General features: G+C 36.4%; 1 protein-coding gene across 1 annotated transcript; it reads left to right on the top strand.

The window, feature by feature from the left end:
* Positions 1–3,736: 3,736 nt before the first annotated feature.
* Positions 3,737–13,996, top strand: LOC123877543. Its single transcript, XM_045924352.1, has 11 exons — positions 3,737–4,092; positions 4,648–4,800; positions 5,721–5,812; positions 7,122–7,285; positions 8,367–8,565; positions 9,326–9,455; positions 10,170–10,332; positions 11,500–11,590; positions 11,937–12,009; positions 12,488–13,468; positions 13,844–13,996. The coding sequence occupies exons 1-11, from the start codon at positions 4,081–4,083 to the stop codon at positions 13,970–13,972; spliced, it is 2,187 nt and encodes a 728-aa protein (XP_045780308.1). The 5' UTR covers positions 3,737–4,080; the 3' UTR covers positions 13,973–13,996.
* The last annotated feature ends 1,933 nt before the right edge of the window (positions 13,997–15,929 follow it).

Below are 15,929 nucleotides of genomic sequence, written 5' to 3'. Positions count from 1 at the left end.
AGGGTTGGGCTAAAGGTCGCAGGTTGAAATCTCAGGCAAGTGTTTCTAAGTTTAAAAAGAGTAGAGAAAAAAAAAGTTCTACCTACCTAGTACCTATGTAGGTACTTAGTACCTACGTATTTATTTTGCAGGAACAGAGGCTAATTTCATTAGTTAGTATAATATGACTGGCTTACTTTTTACTATAAAGATTATTTACATAAGCAATGCTAAATCAAAGAAGTAAAATAATAATACATGGATACCTGTACCGATAACTCGCCATTATTTCCTATTTATCAATAGAACTAAAGGAATTGAATAAGAAATGGTAGCAACCGTTAGTGAGTCAGATCGTACGGTACTTTGTTTATGATTACCTCGCACGTTCGAAAATCCATACTAATCATAATGGAATGCTAGCTTATACCAATGCTTATACACGACATTGTAGTTGGAGAGATGGTGGACGATTTACAGGAAGTGCTTGATAAAAACGTGATTTTTATAGAAGGCATGCTAGACTAGGCCGAAATTTTTCACTGTTCTGTTGTAGAACGATGCAGGAGGAACAAGGTTTTGTATTTAGTTAATTAAACCTTATAATTTTGTTACCTACCTTAACTGCAAATTCATCTTCAATACGGCTTAACATGAATCAAGGAGAGCACTGTTGCCTGAGACACAGGTCATATACCTAGTTTACGGACAGTTGATTTTCTGTGTGTACCTACCTTTTAGAATAAAATAATAATAAGTACATTTAATATGCAGATGTAACTAAACCTATCTATGTTTTGCTCAATAAACGAATTTGTTTATTATTTTATTTAATTCCTAAACACACTCTCCAAAGTAGATCCGAGATAAGACCGATAAACAGGTTACATTGCGAGGTTCTATATGCTAAGCAATTTCAAACTAAAATCTCATATGTTCGTCCATAAATCTACAGATAGCGCTCCAAGCGGAACCGTTGCGAAGTTAAAATTAGTGGGATTTAATTTTTTCTTTAAATCAAGCACGTTTGGTCCATTTTACTTTGTGGTTTGAATCGAATTCTATCAATATTGGTGAGATGTAAAATGTCATTCTAAGCTCACTGAGCATAGTAGTACTACGTAGTAATAGTAACGTAAACTTATAATATCAGCCAGTCCATACTCCATGGCACTCGATGACTAGTTATCGTATATTTTCCACGGTCTCTCATGCTATAACGGAGACGCATAAATTGATTTAAATCTTATTATTATGGTCGATCGTTCAATCGAAAGAGTCATATAAAATAAGGTCTTAATATTGAAAATCCTAATTAATATTACAAATCTCATGTAGTACTTAATCTCATGTAGTAACCACTTTATATTGTAAATATTATTGTAAATTTTTATTAAGCCTTCATGTTAAAAATTCTGTGTATATCTTGTGTAATGTATATTTTATTTAGGTATAGTATTGCTGTGTACACCTATTAGGGGTTGTCACTTAGATTAGGATCTTTTGTTTTTATGTTTGGACCATTTTTGGTTACAACCTGTTGTGTGTACCTTTGAATAAATAAATAAATGTGAAAGTGTAGATGTTTGGATGTTTGTTACTCAATCACGCAAAAACGGCTGAACGGATTTGGATTGGAGATAGATTATGTCCTCGATTAACACAAAGACAACTTTTTATTCCGGAAAACCAAATAGTTCCCACGGGATCTTTAAAAACCTACATCCACGTGGACGAAGTCGGGGACTTCCTCTAGTATCAAATAATTTAGTGATCACCCTCTTACGTTTGTATGAAGAAAGCACCGAATGTAGTGAGATCGATACCAGTACTTTTTAACCCCCGACCCAAAAAGAGGGGTGTTGTAAGTTTGACGTGTGTATAATGAACCGATTTTAATTTAGTTTTTTTTTTGTTTGAAAGGTGGCTTGGCTTGATCGAGAGTGTTCTCAGCTATAATCCAAGAAAATCGGTTCAGCCGTTTGAAAGTTATCAGCTCTTTTCTAGTTACTGTAACCTTCAATTGTCGGGGGTGTTATAAATTTTTAATTTACACTTGTTATCCTTCAATATTTACTTGTCATCAGTTTTATTAGCTGGGACCTATTGGGAATAAAACGATACTTTAAAGCTTCTATCCTAGAATGTTATTTAAAAGTTTTAAGGACGAAAAGGACTCTGAGGCTTTATTAGTGGTCGAGAGCGTTTTAATTGTACTTACAAATTAAATTCATTTGCATATCGTTTAGACCTCTTATATAATGAAGGCCGTAATTGTGGGAGGGGATTGGACGTGCTAACTAAAAAGGAGCGTTTTTTAACAAAAAGTCTTTCTGTTTCATCTAAGTTCATTAGGTATTTCAGAGAAGTATACGTAGATCCGTCAAAAACCTAGTAGATCTCTCAAATGAATCTTCTGTAATTAATTTAGATCCAATTTATTGTCTTTACAAGTTTGCTCTAATAATAATTATTTTCTTTGGTTTTTTTGATAACATTTAAGAGGGGTCTCTCCGTCACTCGCTTCATACAAACGTAGTTCCGATTTCAGCAACCAAAGTCCATGAAATTTTGCAGACATATTCTAGAAACTAATATATATGTCTGTGGTTTTCCAGATTTCTGTTAAAATATTCGGTTTCAAAGTTACGCGGTCTTAAAAATTTACGTACAAATTTTTGAGCCCCTGTAATCTTAAAACTACATATTTTTAGAAAAATCTAAAGCACCACAGACACAGATATTAGTTTCTAGAATATGTCTGCAAAATTTCATGGACTTTGGTTGCTTAATATTCAAATGAAATTGGAACTACGATTGTATGAAGCGAGTGACGGAGAGAGCCCTGTTAACGTAGTTCAGCTGTTTTACATAACGAAGCTGTTTTGTAAAACAACTAAAGGTTGTGTAAAACAGCTGATTCGGTAATCCATCTGCGACATAGTATAATTAAAGATTTTCTCAATCCTGATTTATGGGAATTTCACAAGAAAAAGACAAGTCTACTAAAATAGGGGACCCAGTTTTTGACATAATGTATGAAACGAATTTCCGTTGAAAATATATCGTAAAACATATAACGACATTTCCAACGTTTCCGACTGTTAAACATCCTTCATCATCTTTTTATTTAAGCAGTAAAAACTTGCTATGCACAGAAATTGTGATAAAGTGTCTCCCGTTTATGTAAGTTCATTTTTATGCCCCTACAGAAATTAAATTATTAGTGGAGTGTGTGTGTGAAGCGTGAATGGAGCGTGTGTGGTGCGTGTGTGGTGCGTGCGTGTTGCGAGTGTGGAGCGTGTGTGGAGCTAATGTGGAGCGTGTTTGGCGCCTGAGTACGGTGTGTGTGGCGCGTATGTATCGCGTGTGTGTGTGGCGTGTTTGTTGTACGTGTTGGAGCGTGTATAGTGCGTGCGTGTTGTTTGTGTGAAACTAATGTATAGCGTGTGTGGAGCGTGTGTGGCGCTTACCTATGTATCATGTGTGTGGAACGTATGCGGTGTGTGTGTGTGGAGCGTTTGTGGGGCGTATATGGAGCGCGTACGATGCGAGTTTATTGAAATTTTGAAATTTTTATTATAATTTGTTGTTATTATCGGCAATAGAAATATACGTTCTGTGACAACTCTCTCCCTATTACAGTATAATGCAGCTAGCTGACAAACAGGCGGTCGGACAGACGGACGAATGGACAGCGGAGGCTCAGTACCCTAATAGGTTCCCGGTACCACCGGGTTCTTTAGTTACGGAACCCTAAAAATGAAAGCACGTGCTGCAGCTTGTACTCTCAAACTTTATGGCTTTGTAAACGCAAAACACTAAACAAAGATGTTATTGGTTTGTAATCAGAGTTCTAGTAGCGGCGCTGGATTAAATCCTATACCGTTGAAAAACTTACGTTAGTGTCATTTCTACTTTAATATTTTTATACTTATCTATAAATCTAATTTTGGGACTGTGGTTATCACTTTTGGGCGTAAGGTTATGGGTTTATAGAAGGATTTGCAAGGGAGTTCATTCAAGGGATTACCTACCTACTACTATGTTAAAAGAATCCTTGAATTAAAAGTTAGATAGAAGACAACGGAATAATGTATAATGCTCTATAAGGTTAGTACAGGTGTCAATTTAATTTTTACCCAACTGCGGCGAAGCCCAAAGGAGGATTATGTGTTTGTTAGAAAATAGATAGGTAGGTAGCTACTTACACAGATCACTATATACCAGGCTACTTAGGTAAGTATGTACCTACTAAGTACTACATAAAATTTCTACGATTTTTTTTAAATGTTACCCATTTTAATCATGACCAACATTTCCCTTTTCACTCCAACTAAGCGTAAAGCTTGTGCTAGGAGTGGGTACGACAATAGTGCAACGTGTTGAACCGCCGACCTTTCGGATTTTATTCCGCTCCTATAACCGTTGAGCTATTGAGGCTATGTTTCTAATTTTATCTGATTTTATTATGCTTCATTAGTTAAGTTTTGTTACACAAAAATCCATTACTGCACCTACCTTTATTTAAAGGAAGTTTCTTTATTTGCAAAGTAGCTATTATTTTTAATCAGGCGCAACGATTCCACTAGGCATCAAAGGTGTGGCACATTATACCTAGCCTATAGCCACCTATATCTGTACCTATAGGTATATTCTTGTTTTCAGATTAGTATATCATTTATAGGACTATTAATTATTCATGGTTCAACATGTTCCCGGATTGTAGACACGTATACACAAGCTCTGAATCTGTCGGATTACTGTCCCAGGATAGGGGAATGCGGGGAAGGATCGCATGTGATGTGCCTATATAATTCAGTGAGTACCTACCCACCTATTGTGTGCGCAATAGAGCAAGTATCTACCTACAATCTGTACACGAGGCATATGACCACATGAGTAGAGCAGACATGTGCATTGAACAAAACAATCAATCTCAGACGAGTTTGTGTGTTTAAGCCTTAGCTAAGCTGATTTCTTGTTCCATGCTACAACCCTGGGCCGATTTCACCAACGTAAAATAAGAGAGTATCCGAGAGTTTTGATATTTTAGCAGGTTTTCAATACAAAAGTTGTCATTACGCCCAATTTATATTCCTCGGTACGTCACTTTACGTTCGTGAAATCGGCATTTAAGCCTCATTCGCACGAGAGCTTTTTTAACGTCCGTTAAAAAAGCGTCCAAATACAACAATGGATTCCCAAGTATCTGTTCACACGTCAACGTTTTTTTAACGCGTACGTTGTATCTTCACCGCAACGACGGGTTTTAACGCAACGCTTTTTTAACGCTATTAGTGCGAATTAGGGCTTATAGTCTATGACTTGCACAAACCGCCATGTTGTACTTTTGCACACATTGTAAACACAATATGTAGCATAGATGACATAGAAACTGAAAATCTGTTACACAAACTCAAAAGTTTGTCAAACTTAAAAGATTTTCAGTTTAATTTTAGCTAAAATACATTAGTTACACAGTGCACTTCTCTTTATTCAAAGGTACCTAGTTCTTTGCTTGCAAAGTAATTCTAAATTTTCTCTAGTCTGGTCTGATGGGAAGCCTTCGGCCGTGGCTAGTTACTACCCTACCGGCAAAAGCTGTGCCACCAAGCGATTTAGCGTTCCAGGCTAACCCACTTTTATCATAGACTGCATCACTTACCACCAGGTGTATATTGCTGTCAAAGGCTAACTTTTATTTGAATAAAAATTGTGTAGGTACGTTTTGTTTGCAGGCCAGAGTAATGGGACCTGCCTGTTTGGATTTCTTAACAAATATATCAATCACTCCAGACTATGCTAATCTCATACTAACTATTACTAATAGGTAAGTTATGGCTCCGAGACATGGTCGCTAAAGCTATGGGCTTCATAACAAAGCTTAGAGTTACCCAGCGGGCGATGAAGAGAGCTAAGCTTGGAGTTTCTCTATATGATCAAATCAGAAAAGAGGAGATCCGTAGGAGAACCAGAGTAACCGTCATGGCTCAATGGGTTGCGAAGTTTTTTTCGGGCTTTTACTGGATTAAATGTCTATTATCAAGCTGAAGTGGCAGTGGGCAGGCCATGCCTGTCGTAGAGGCGATGGCCGTTGGAGCCGGAAAGTCCTTGAGTGGAGACCGCGTTTAAGCAAACATAGTGTATGGGACGCCCTCCAGCACGATGGACCGACGACATAAAGCGGCTGGCGGGAAGTGGCTGGATGAGGAAGGCTGAGGACCGGGTGTGGTGGCGCTCTATATGGAAGGCCTATGTCCAACAGTGGATGTCAACAGGCTGATGATGATGATGATGAACGGTGAAAGAAACATCGTGAAGAAACCTGCGTGCGTGAGAAATATTCATAATGTTCTCAAAGGTGTGTGAAGTCTGCCAATCCGCACTTGGCCAGCGTGGTGGACCTTTTTTTTAATTTCAACTTTTTTTACTTGTTGCTATTTAAATTGCAACATCCTGAACGACAATTACTTATAGAGATTAACATTCTAGTGTAATCTAAACTTAAACCAATTTTTTTTAAACGTGATGTATCTACTATGGCCTGAATCCTTTTCATTCTGAGAGGCAAGCCGTGTACACTGTACAGTAAGGCCTTTAGTCTGGTGGGAGGCTTCGGCCGTGGCTAGTTACCACCCGTGCTAGTTACCGGCAAAGCCGTGCCGTGTAGAAACCAAAGGAGTATGGGTTTAATGAATACTGCCATACCCCTTCCAGGTTGGCCCGCTTCCATCTTAGACTGCATCATCAGTCATCACTTACCACCAGGTGAGATTGCAGTCAAGGGCTAGCTTGTATCTGAATAAAACAAGTGTAAATTGAAAATTTATAACACCCCCGACAAGTGAAGGTTACAGTAACTAGAAAAGAGCTGATAACTTTCAAACGGCTGAATCGATTTTCTTGGATTATAGCTAAGAACACTTTCGATCAAGCCACCTTTCAAACAAAAAAACTAAATTAAAATCGGTTCATTAGTTTAGGAGTTACGATGCCACAGACAGATACACAGATACACACGTCTAACTTAAAACACCCCTTTTTTTGGGTCGGGGGTTAAAAAGGCCGTCAATGGGCTCTATAATACTGCTCCATCAATGGTTTGGGTTGATGAAACACATACTGTATGGGTCTTCCAGAATCCGCAGTAAGATCGCAAACGGGCAAGTCAAAACTACGAGTGGTGAACCCTTCCCTAAGGCCTACGGCATGGTTAGAGTCCTTTGGGACGAGGAACTGGCAACATTTGCACAAGTCTGGGCTAACCAATGCACTATGCATAAGGATATGTGTAGATCTAGTAGTGAGTAAACAATGTTGATTGATTAATTAAAGTAAGTTATTAGGGTTACGTACTTCAAAAGGAAAAACGGAACCCTTCACTTTCCAAATTCAAATGCAAAATATTTTTTATTCAATTAGACTTTTACAAGTACTTTTGTATCATCAAGAGCATCTACCACTGGTTCGGAATGCCTTTCCTACCGAGAAGAACCAGCAAGAAACTCGGCCTCTTTTTAAAGATTTTAAAGAAAGAAGAACTTTGTTGTTTGCTTGCTTGCTTGCTCGCTCGCTCGCTCGCTCGCTGCTTGCTTGCTTGCTTGCTTGCTTGCTTGCTTGCTTGCTTGCTTGCTTGCTTGCTTGCTTGCTTGCTTGCTTGCTTGCTTGCTTGCTTGCTTGCTTGCTTGCTTGCTTGTTTGTTTGTTTGTCTGTCTCAAGTTATAGTATTAGTATGAGATGGCGCAATAGTGCAGGTGTAGAAAAGCTTTTATTAAAATAAACATAAGTACTTACTTACTAAAAAGCTGTGACAACCTACGTAACAACAAGTAGTACGTCCGCCTTCTTATCGAAGGTCGGGGGTTCGATCCCGGGTATGCAACTCTAAACTTTTCTGTGCGTTTTATGTTATTAAATATCACGTGCTTTAACGGTGGAGGAAAACATCGTGAGGAAACCGGCAAGCCTGAGAGTTTTCCATAGTGTTCCCAAACGTGTGTGAAGTCTACTAATCCGCACTTGGCCAGCGTGGTAGACTATGGTCAAAATCCTTCTCAATGTGAGAGGAGACCCGTGCTCTGTAGTGAGCCGGCGATGGCTTGATCACGATGATGATGATGATGAAGACTTACTTACTTATAATAAAAATAACCTCAACTCATAAGAACTGATTTTATTCCATAGCTATACAATGCATGATAAACTTTAACTTTAATTCGAAACTACTAACTTCTTGAAAACATATTAACAAACTCTAATCTTTTCTGCTTTGAATCAACAACGACAACTTTTCTTGCCGCCATTTTCCATCTGCCTGTCTTTTCTTTTTTTTTTTAAATTCAACTCTAGGCAAAGGTAATGTCGCTAACACTTATATTTTCCAGAAAGATTTCCCTATGTTGGTCAAGCACTCGGTATGATGCGTCTAACGTTGGACGACTGGATGCCCATACACAATCGTGATTTCAATGAAACTGTGCTTACGCCAGCGAAAGTGAAGTACGCCCTCAAGCAAGTGATGAAAGCATGGTGGAAGATGAAGGAAGAGGTAGACCCTAATAGCATCAAGATGTTGAACCATTCGTAAGTCTCCGGCTCTTTTTATACTGGAGTCGATTTGAATTTGTACAAGGAACAAACCAGACAAATCTGTATGGTGCAACATGCAAGATGAATGGAACCCTCCCACTACTAAACATGCAGGAAAATCCAGCCACCAAGCAAGCAATACGCACCACCACCACGCAGCATCACAAAGATTGGGGATCTTTGTCAACCACTGAGGTTTGAATTTGATCCGAATTCGAGAATTCTCGATTCGAAGTAGCCTTAGTACCTACTTAAGTATTATTTGTACTAGGGCTTGCGCAGTAGCTTCAAAGTCAGTCATTTATTAATTTTTTTATGAAAAATCGAAAAACAAAATAAAAACCAGCCAAGTGCGAAGTATGAACATCATATTTTGGGGGTGTGAAATATTAAATTTTCGAACTAGAACATCGCAATAAGCCGTGAAAGAAAAAAAGGAAAAATGTTTTGGTGACGGGGGCTATCTCAAAAACTGAACTAGTTAGGAATAAGAAATTTCGGTATATTATGTACCATATACCTACTGTATATAAACAACTTTAATACTGAAAACAACGATCAACAAAATAGTTTGTAAGCTATGACTAAAATACCAACATTTTTTTTTCAGTTTGTTCTAGTCGAAAAAGAAATTTTTCATACATCCAAAATATGTTGTTTCTAATAATTTTATGTACAGAACCTTAAAAGAGCGAGGCCCGACTCGCACTTGATCAGTTTTTAAGAATTCTTCTCACTGCGAACATTTTTTCAGGAAAGCAGCTGTTATTCATGATAATAAGTTTTTGAATTTAATTTATGGTCCCCTCACCCACATTGGCTGCGGAATTTCTGTTTACAAAGAATTCGCTCACAAGGACAATATGGCTGGCTTATTTTTTAATGTAATTATTATGTTTAACATTTCTTTATTCTAGGCAATAGGTAACGCTCACAGGGCTCGATGTGGCTCTTTCAAAATCAAAGCTGTTCACTGCTTTGAGTAAAGAGTCGAGCGGGCATAAGTGCATTTGGGTATAATACGTCCAAACTAAGAAAGGGAAATCCTGTCCGCAATATTCTAACGTCCTAGCTAGAAATATAATATTATTTTGATTCAATAAATTTAATTTTATTGTATTAAATTAATAATTAAAATAATAGCGAGTCAGACTCGCGCACCGAGGGTTCCGTACTCGGGTATTTTTCCGACGTTTTGCACGATAAATCAAAATCTATTATGCTTAAAAATACATAAAAATCTGTTTTAGAATGTACAAGTAAAGCCCTTTCATATGATACCCCACTTGGTATAGCTATCTTACTTTGAAAATTAAAACACTTTTTAATTTATTTTTCTGCGATGTAACCTCTAATTCACGGTTTTTCAGATTTATTCCTTTACTTGTGCTAGACCTACCTACCTGCCAAATTTCATGATTCTAGGTCAACGGGAAGTACCCTATAGGTTTCTTGACAGACAGACAGACAGACAACAAAGTGATCCTATAAGGGTTCCGTTTTTCCTTTTGAGGTACGGAATCCTAAAAACTTAGGTGCTAACTTGTATACTTACCCTAAAAACTTTAAACGAAAGTTAGATCACGGATTGATTTCAGTGCATTCAAATTGTCTGCAATTTTTCTTCACGACCGAAGTTCGGAGAGCCAATTTACACGGTAGACCCTCCAAAGAAACCTGGTTACACCACACGATGCGGTTGTCCTGTGGGCTATGACGAAGACGAGGACTGTCTGTGCTATGAGACTGGCAGAAAGATGCGTAAGCATTGAAATCTAAGTACAGAGTACAATCTCTTTCTTTCGATAACGGGTACATACTACGGAGACTACGGAATAATTCGACGATTTTGAATTGTCGATATTTTGATCCAATTGCATGAGTGCCGGACTTCAGTGCTGCGAGACATGAAAAGAGAGAGAGAGGTGAAAGAGTTAATAGTGACGTTTAAAGTGCATTTGCTGCACAGCTTGTGAAGTTTCAGTAGGCTCAAAAGTGCTAGAACCCAGAGCCGTAAAACCAGTCAAAAAATGAAGTTCCAGCTAATAACATCAATACAAGTGTAAATTAAAAATTTTCAACACCCCCGACAAATCATTTTCAAATAAATAATTATGTATATCTAGGCAACTTCCATCTTGACAGCTTGACATTTGTCAATTGACACTTGAATATTATGAACCTAAGGGTTATCTAACCTTCTTTTCTACAAGAAAACTAGAAAATAGCTGATAACTTTTAAACGGCTGAACCAGTTTTTTTGGATTATAGCTAAGAACACTCTCGATCAAGCCACCTTTCAAACAAAAAAAAGTAAATTAAAATCGGTTCATTCGTTTAGGCGCTACGATGCCACAGACAGATACACATATACACAGATACACAGATACACACGTCAAACTTATAACACCCCTCTTTTTGGGTCGGGGGTTAAAAAAAAGAAAGGGGGTGGTTCGGTACTGCCCATGCCAGCTCGATCTTCATCTCTCGCAATCCCGTCGTGATCACGACTCATGCAACTGGGTCGAAGTACAGACAAGTAAAAAATTATCTAAATTAATCGTTGTATGTAGGTACCCGTTACCTACATTATAGTTTAAACAAGTGTAAATTAAAAATTTATAACACCCCCGACAAGTGAAGGTTACAGTAACTTGAAAAGAATTGATAACTTTCAAACGGCTGAACCGATTTTCTTGGATTATAGCCAAGACCACTCTCGATCAAGCCACTTTTCAAACAAAACAAACTAAATTAAAATCAGTTGATTAGTTTAGGAGCTACGATGCCACAGACAGATACACAGGTACACACGTCAAACTTATAACAACTCTCTTTTTGGGTCGGGGGTTAAAAAGTGGTTTTTTGAGTTACACAACTATTGTTTTGCATGGTTGATAGCAATTAAAACAATTTGAATATTTTCAGCATACTCATGTAAGGACAAGGATCAATGCAAGCCTCCAGTGGTAGTTTTGCCAATTTTTACCGTCGAGGATGCTCCGTCTCCAGGCATCGGGTAATATTAGAGTTTTACAATGGTGACCTTATACCTGCGCAGCAGGCTATTTATCAACTATTATGTGAGAGAAATAAACCTAGCGTGCACCCCAGCACTTTCTGAAAAACGTAATTTGCTAATTTGTTTCTCATTTGAATACTCAATCAAACTCAATGATTTTTTTAAATCTTTTTTGAGTCGTCTGTAAAGTTTACATTTTTACAAATTCTTCCAGAAATTTAGAAAATCATAGATTAGGTATTTGTTTCTAGGCCGTGTCTATTAACATAGGGTTAATAGACACGGTTAATAAGTTAATATTCAAATGAGAACCAAACTACTAATTAACATTTAATTTTTATAGGAAGAAAAGTTCTATATTGAGGGCTTCTACAATGAGCAACGCTATTTTTGATCGCTTCGATACATTGAATAAAGTGAGTAAAGGCTAATTATTATTAATGTAGGAGAATGTTAGACTCATTATGTAGGTATAGACTTCTGTTTGATGTTTTTATAATTCTCAAAGAATTCGATTTAATTTTAACAGGGCTCTCTCCGTCACTCGCTTCATACAATCGTAGTTCCAATTTCATTTGAATATTAATCAACCAAAGTCCATGAAACTTTGCAGACATATTCTAGAAACTAATATCTGTGTCGGTGGTGTTTTAGATTTTTCTAAAAATATGTAGTTTTAAAATTACAGGGGCTCAAAGATTTGTATATAAATTTTTAAGACCGCGTAACTTTGAAACCGAATATTTTAACAGAAATCTGGAAAACCACAGACATAGATATTAGTTTCTAGAATATGTCTGCAAAATTTCATGGACTTTGGTTGCTTAATATTCAAATGAAATTGGAACTACGTTTGTATGAAGCGAGTGACGGAGAAACCCCTCTTAATTGCAGAGACATTTGTCAAGACAAAAACCAAGCATATTTTTAAGGGCTGGAAGGTTTGAGTTACCAGTTAAAAAAAGAAAACAAGCCCAGGAATTTAAAAAAGACGTGGCACCTAGAAAAGATTTTACAAATGTTAAAAAACTCGTATCTAGCTATTTAGATACAAAGAGACATGGAAAACCGTTTGATTCGGATTTTCATAGTGATGGATACATATCACATAGACCAGCCATCTACAGTGATTATAATAATGCGACAAAAGAAAAATTAGATGAAAATAAAAATGATGTTGCAAACATTAATCAAAAGCTTACTTACATCAATCGTTTTAATATAACCAAAGATGAATTAAAACAAAAAAATATAAATCCACCAATAGGGGACGATGTAAAACTTATGTTCCTTTTGGATAAACTGGAAGAAGAAGTGAAAAATATAGATTTGAACACAAACGAAAAAGGAATATTTGATCAGAAAATCCGCAAAATATATGAGAGGCTTGTTGGTAAACTTGATTTAGCTGATCAGAAGTTTAAGTTACTAAGCAAAGATTCGATTAACGAAACAATTACTGATAACATTAACTTTACTAATAACTTATCTGAAATTGATCACATGAATGTGGACAAATATGGTTTAAATTTAAATATACCCAAACACAAATATCGTGATTTTGAAAATTACAACTCTGTTACTAACTATGAAAAGAAATTGGAAGAAATGCAAGGTAATAAATTATTTAAGAGTAAAGCAAAACAAATCTTTAACAGTGATCTAAAGAGTTTACGTGATAATGTCGAAGGAAGAAGATTCCGAAATTTACATGGCGTTAAAGGAAACCGTAATAACCACAAAAGTCGTCATTTAAAATATAATAGCGATGAATTCTATCCACTTGACAATGAAAGAAGAAGATATTACCATCAAAAGTTAGTAAGTTTACAGAAAAAGATCAAAAATATGAAAAGAAGTGGTCTTCCAAAAGAAGTAAGTGTTAGAGCCTATGTATTTTAGTGTTCTTGACTTCTTGCTTGGGCTTATAAGTATCCTTTGATATTTTCATCTTTTTGTGGGACCTTAAAATAGTATAATAACGTCCAGGAAGAAGGAGTACATATATTTAATCCGTTTCCAGGATAAAAGCTAGTTTGTCAAAATCGATTCCGCTGTTGGACTATGAAAAGCAAATAAGTACAGAGTATTTAAAAATGTCAATTTTGTGCATTTTTGCGTTGATTGAAATTTTGCTGCTTTCCAAATTTCGTGTAACATTATTCCTGAATCGTAATATTCAGTATCCATTAGGTCATCCAACATTTAATATATTGTCTAATAAAATAAGTCCAAGTCTACATTTTGTAGGTTCACGAGGATCGTCATATCAGACCAGTTCGTCCAACAAAGCAAGAAAACCAGCGTCGCAGAAGACCAAATGATCACGTCAATTCCTACTACATGCCAGACCGAGCAAGATTCCTTCATGGATTTTGAATAAACACTCAGACTCCTTCAGTTCATGGGTTGGTTTCCTTACTCGGACGTTATCCGTCCGAAGGTCGGACTGCTGGTGCAGCTTCTTGCATAATAATTCCAGCTATCCAAGCTTTCACTGGATAGATGACATCAATCAGATCGCTTGGAGCCACTGGATTCAGACATCCACTGTCGGCATCCGATAGTGGTTGATGGTGATGATTCTGATTTCAGGAAATCTATAATATTATATTATACTATAATATTATAAATGCGAAAATGTGTCTGTCTATCTTTCTGCTGGCTTTTCACGGCCCAACAGTTTAGCCAATTTTGATGAAATTTGGTACAGAGGTAGCTTGCGTACCGGTAATTAACATAACTAACCGGTAATTAAGTTCCGACGGGATTAAAAAAAATAACCTTAATCCATCGTCGCGTGGATTAAGGTTTTTTTTTAAATCATCAAAATTGTAATCATCATATTCTGTGCTGAACAGATTAATGAATTAATTAAGTATACTTAAGTTGTTTTTCTGGATAAAAGAGAGACAAAACCTGGTGCAAGAGGTTGTTCATTTATTATCATCTTATCACCATTTAAGAGATGTTTGTGCATTTCCTTTGTTGTCTAATTAGTTCAACAGAATCGAGGTTTATGGTCGTGGATTTATATTTTTAGCTCGTTTTGGCTCAATCAGTTTTACAACATTCGTATGTAGGTACATAAGGAAAATTTTATTAAATTACTTGCTAATTTTAAAACTAGCTGACCCTGGCTTTGCTTGATTAAAATTTTTGAAAATCGGTGAGAGCGTGAAATTTTTAGAAATCTTGAAATTTTTTTTTGACCGCAAATCCAAATACTAGTTTTTTTCGTAACTTGAAATATAACTGTCTTTCATGCAAACTTTCAACCTCTATTGGCTCATTAGGAGTAAAATAAACAGAATAAAGAATGTCTTAGTGAGTAAGGGTCTATGTTATAAAAGGTAACTGTTGTAAAATTTCAAGTTTCTAACCTCAGTGGTTTTAGGCTGCACCTACGCGAGTCAATCAGGACAAATATTTTTATTACTATTAGGTATGTATAGATTTCTCTGCATAGTCAGATGCAAACATATAGCATTCTAAAAGGTCCGCTGTAAATTACTTAATAAAAAATTGGCCAAGTGCGAGTCAGACTCGCGCACTGAGGGTTCCGTAAGTACTCGGGTATGTTTTCCGACTCCATCGGACATCCATCCATCATATCCATCAAAAACTATTTTGCATAAACTTAAATAAAAACTGTTTTAGAATGTACAGGTAAAACCTTTTCATATGATAACCCACTTAGTAGCTAAGTTATCTTACTTTGAAAATTGAAACACATCAGGCTGTATGTATATCATGAATCGTAATATGTAGAGTTGAAATTTTCACACAATGTGTCACTATTGCCTCTATGACAACAAATAATAAAAATTTCAAAATGGCCGCCTGAAAAAAAATGTACTTATTAAATTTATTGTACAGTACGGAACCCTTGGTGTGCGAGTCTAATCGCACTTGGCCGATTTTAAACGTAAAACAAATATTTGCGTCAGATCAAACTCTTCATTTTACGATAAGCAAACTCAATAATTAACAATCTACTCAGTGATATAATATGTACCTACTTGAATTATTTTGAAGTGTCTATTAAGAGAACCAGGGGATTCCTCATCATTTATTATGAAAACAATAATATTATTTGCGTACGCCAAAAAAATTTAATCTCATTCTGATCCTTATATCAATAACCATAAAGTAAGTGACGAGTAAAGAGAAGATTTCTGGTTGTAAATAAGATTTGTTCTAGTTTTCACCGTATAAAAACGCAAGTATGCCTGGTTAATTACATAGTTGAGTTGATCAGTTGTGAAAGCAAAATGAATTTTTCAAGAGTATTTTTCTTTGTTTTCGCTGTTTTGATGATGATGTGTGCTGTCAA

Source organism: Maniola jurtina, chromosome 24 (genome assembly GCF_905333055.1).
Source record: "Maniola jurtina chromosome 24, ilManJurt1.1, whole genome shotgun sequence".
In the NCBI taxonomy this organism is placed as follows: Eukaryota; Metazoa; Arthropoda; class Insecta; order Lepidoptera; family Nymphalidae; genus Maniola; species Maniola jurtina.
This window is presented reverse-complemented; position numbering and strand designations above follow the sequence as displayed.

What these genes read in the sequence shown, in the direction of transcription:
- LOC123877543 (XM_045924352.1), top strand. An exon ending in ATACTAACTATTACTAATAG is followed by an intron (nt 5,813 to 7,121) that starts GTAAGTTATGGC and finishes TGGGTCTTCCAG; the next exon opens with AATCCGCAGTAAGATCGCAA. An exon ending in TGGCTGGCTTATTTTTTAAT is followed by an intron (nt 9,456 to 10,169) that starts GTAATTATTATG and finishes GATTGATTTCAG; the next exon opens with TGCATTCAAATTGTCTGCAA.